Source organism: Hordeum vulgare, chromosome 6H, assembly GCF_904849725.1.
Source record: "Hordeum vulgare subsp. vulgare chromosome 6H, MorexV3_pseudomolecules_assembly, whole genome shotgun sequence".
In the NCBI taxonomy this organism is placed as follows: domain Eukaryota; kingdom Viridiplantae; phylum Streptophyta; class Magnoliopsida; order Poales; family Poaceae; genus Hordeum; species Hordeum vulgare.
The window spans coordinates 492,043,094-492,047,186 of NC_058523.1; the positions used below are offsets into that span (position 1 = coordinate 492,043,094).

The window sequence follows — 4,093 nt, forward strand, 5'->3', positions numbered from 1 at the left end:
AGCTCCACCACCACCGCCGTCACGCCGTCATGCTGCCAGAGAACTCATCTACCTATTCGCTCTCGCTTGCTGGATCAAGGAGGCGAAGACGTCATCGAGCTGTACGTGTTGTAAACGCGGAGGTGTCGTCCGTTCGACGCTAGATCGTGATTGGATCGCGGGACAGATCGTGATTGGATCGCGAAGACGTTCGACTACATCAACCGTGTTTTTTAACTCTTCCCGCTTAACGATCTATAAGGGTATGTGGATCCATTCTCCTTCGTATAGCTTGTTGATCTCCATAGATGGATCTTAGGTGTTTGTAGGAAAAACAATTATTTTTCATGCAATGTTCCCCCAACACATGTGTCTTCTGGTGTCTTTCTGAAGCTTCGGGGTCTCTTTTGTCAAGAAAAAAATTATAAAAATGTTTTCAGCGTTTGGACTTTGTTTGGTACTGATTTTCTGAAAACGAAGAATAAACAGAAAACAGTAACTGGCACCAGACACCGGGTTAATAGGTTACTTTTTACAAATAATATAAAATAGTAGTATATTGTTTTATATAAAGTATTTAATATTGATAATATAATAACATGAAACAATTAAAAATTATTTATACGTTGAAGACGTATCAGTATTGTAACTCGTCCTTCTCGGCTTTTATTCTATGAGTATGTTATATACGTCTCCGAGGACATATCCTTGACAAAAAAAAAAACTTTAGCAACAGTTACAGATCAAACAACTTATACTCGTGGTTCTTGTTATCTATCATAAACTGCTTATTAATAGAATGGAACAATTCGAAAAACACGGAGAGGTTGTTATTGGTTAATGTGAAGAGTGCTTGGAGATCTTTGTTGCCAAATAACTTGCCGTGCTTCCCGGACAGGCACCGCGCATGAAGCTCACGCGCTGAGGTTTCTCGGCGGACCGGTGTGGTGTCATCCTTGCGATGTGTGCCTGTGTGCATCCATAGTCCATGCACATGCATGTTCTTAAAAAAAAAGCTACATGCACGCGCCTATATTTGCACCCGCATCACAATTTAGAGGAGCCTCCACGGACGGATCTGCTCGCCTCGCGCAGAATTTTCATCCACCGCGCAAGGCAGATTGAGAACGACGACCGGCGACGACGTAGGCGCGTGCGTGTTCGTCTTCCCCGATCGAGCCGTAGCGCGGATGGAGATGGACTTTCTGGGCCCACGATCGGCGCCGCGGCATGCGATGCCGCTCGTGGTGCGACGCGATGCCGAGGACGACGGCGAGCCCTGGTGTTTCGCTTCACCGGCACACTTCGCGTATCCGGACGTGCGCGCGGCGGCCCATCGCCACCACCCGACGGCGCCGTCATACCAGGTCCGCCCGTCTGTTCAATTCGCCGATCTGCCTGACAGGCCGATCTCACACGCGCCGTCGGTTAACTGACGTTTCAGGTGCACGCGCCGCCGGCGCCGCCGCTGCATCCCCAGGCCTTCCCGTGCGCCATTCCCGCCTCGTCTCTGCAACTGCAAGGGCCGCAGGTAGTCCACAGTGCAGCGTACACGCCGGATCAGAGGTACGTGATTGACGCCGCCCTTTAATCCGCGAAAAGATCCGGTGCGATTTACGCCCACCGGCCGCCGCCGGGGGAGATGCAAGATCGGCGAGGTAAATCGTTGGTTTGGAGTGTCAAAACAGGTGCTCCGCGGCGCAGCTGACGATATTCTACGCAGGTTCAGTGCATGTGTTCGACAACGTGACCAAGGAAAAGGTAACATTTCTCACGATAGTTCTGTTCCGTCGACGATCTTCCGCCGAAGCAAATGTGACCGCGCATTGCTGAAGATGCTGGGGATGTGGTGCGCAGGCCGATCAGATCACGTTCATGGCCGCGAAGGCAGCTCAAGCGGGCGGCAGCCCTCCCGTCCGTCGGGCGCTGCGGCATTCGGAATCGGCTCCGGTCCCGTACAAAAGAAAGCATATGCCGTTGGCGAGAGCTCGCAGCGATCCTGTGCATCCTTCGCAACAGACATTGTTCATGCTGCCGCCTAAAGGTTGCTATCTGTTCGTCCGTCAGTGCATGTTCAAGTTATATACTCCCTCTGTTCCTAAATATAAGTTTTTTTAGAGATTCCACTAATTGACTACATACGGATATATATAGACCTACTTTAAAATGTAGATTCACTTATTTTGCTCCGTATGTAGACCCTTGATCAAATCTCTTAAAAGACTTATATTTATGAAAGGAGGGAGTATGTGCTATATTTATTTTGCCTTGCTCTGACGTGGTGATTCTCCTCCTGCTACTGCTGCTGTAGATGTTCCGCTGGCCAGGAGTGCGTCCCTCGCCCGCTTCCTCGAGAGACGCAAGCGAAAGCAAAGGTACTGACGACTGGCCCTAGCTCTGCCTTGCTAACTGGGGCTAGCAGGATTTCAACTGCTTCTAGCTAGTGAAATATTGTGATCGAAACAGGCTAGCACATTATTATTTTTATGGTCTCTGTTCTATCATGTCACTCAAAATTCAACTTCTTCTACGAAACACAACTCTGCAAAGAAAAACAGACAAATCATATTCGGTTGTTATTTTTGTCTACCAATGCAAAATTTGTTAGTATTTTTGTTCCTCAAGCTACCTATTATAGTGTAGATTTGAAATCTTGAGACATATGATAAATTTGAAGAACTCCCCTTTGTTTCCTACAGGTCAGCAAATGCAGCAACGCCTTACTCCCGCAGGGAGATATCCCCCGGTAGCGGGGATACTTTCCATATGGTCTCTCCAGGAAACACAACACTGTCCGGCAACACCGAACTGTCATGGTTCTTTGGAGACGACAAGGCCGGGAGTCGCGACGAGGAGGCGCTGGACACGGAGCTCAAGATGTAGACACTACACGAGCCCTCGCGCCGAACGTCCCTCGCTAGTAGAGCCCGCGTTTTGGATCAAGTTGGGTAGACGGTTGAGCTGATGACAAACAAAACCTTTTGGTGCGTTCGGCGGCAAGATCTTAGCATAGGCTTCTTCTTCTTCTTCTTCTTCTTTCTGGTTTTTCCTTTTGGGTTCAGATACGATGTTTGCTCACAGTTTCTCTTGGAACTGAAAACATCGTCGTCGCCCGTTTCGGCTTTTTGGATTTATTACGGGCTTCTTCGGATTGTTCCTCGATCCGATTAGGGAATTCTGTAGTTTTGGCCGGTGAGAGTTTTTTGTTTCCTTTCTTTCTTTCTTTTCTTCCGTTTGAACACCAGCTGATTTGCTGTATCTCATAACTGTTGACACTTGACTGCTGACTGCACAATCTCTCTTCAATGGACAATTTTTGGTCGTTTCTGTGTGCCAGGATGATTCCACTGATCTTAGGCAAACAATATTCACATCATAGTTCTAGTGGCCTACCCTTGTTTGGCGGTGAACGATTGATAAATATGAGTTCCAGAAATATTTGTTGTTGTCAAGTTCGTCCAGCAGTTTTCTAAGTACTCATTCACGAAATAGGCTTTTGTCACGCTTTATAAATAAAGCAAATAGATCCACCGACATCACAATCGTCAAAGTCTACTGGGGCCACAACACAATAGCGTCCAAAAAAAGAAAAAAAAATCATAAAAAAGATCATCAAGTTTTCTAAGTGCTTGCTAGACCTGGAGATATTTTTTATTACTCGGTTTGCTTACACACTATATTTTACCCATTTCAGTCAATGAAATTGCGGGTATGCTCCTCGTTCGCGGTGGGCTGCCTGGGTATGGACCGTCGCGAATGGATGCTCGCTTCTGGCGCGTGGTGACCACGCGCTGGGTGTGGGATCAATAGAAGAGGTGTCTAGGGGGGTGAATAGACTACTTGCATAAATTAAAATCTTAGCATTTCTCAGTTTTAGTGGTTGGCAGATTCTAGTATTTCTAACAAATCCAGTGCACCCTACACATGCTATTCAACAAATATGGCAGCGAAAAGTAAAGACTTTGCACATGTAGTAAGGAGTAGAGTTTAGGAATATAAAACGCAAAGAAGTTGACAGACGAATTTTGCCATGGTTCCGATAGGTGACGCTATAGTACATCCATGTTAGTAGAGACTTCAACCCACGAAGGATAATGGTTGTGAGAGTCCATGG

The 4,093-nt window shown here is 47.0% G+C and overlaps 1 protein-coding gene across 1 annotated transcript; it reads left to right on the forward strand.

The window, feature by feature from the left end:
• Window positions 1–1,074: 1,074 nt before the first annotated feature.
• LOC123406289 (protein TIFY 6b-like) lies at window positions 1,075–3,258 on the forward strand. The gene is made up of 6 exons (XM_045099779.1): window positions 1,075–1,346; window positions 1,424–1,545; window positions 1,668–1,740; window positions 1,837–2,023; window positions 2,291–2,354; window positions 2,679–3,258. Exons 1-6 carry the CDS (start codon window positions 1,170–1,172, stop codon window positions 2,860–2,862), a joined length of 807 nt encoding a protein of 268 aa, XP_044955714.1. The 5' UTR covers window positions 1,075–1,169; the 3' UTR covers window positions 2,863–3,258.
• The last annotated feature ends 835 nt before the right edge of the window (window positions 3,259–4,093 follow it).

Coding starts and splice junctions, on each gene's coding strand:
- LOC123406289 (XM_045099779.1), top strand. CDS start 1,170: ATGGAGATGGACTTTCTGGGCCCACGATCGGCGCCGCGGCATGCGATG. Junction 1,347..1,423: donor CGACGGCGCCGTCATACCAG/GTCCGCCCGTCT, acceptor CTGACGTTTCAG/GTGCACGCGCCGCCGGCGCC. Junction 2,355..2,678: donor AGACGCAAGCGAAAGCAAAG/GTACTGACGACT, acceptor TGTTTCCTACAG/GTCAGCAAATGCAGCAACGC.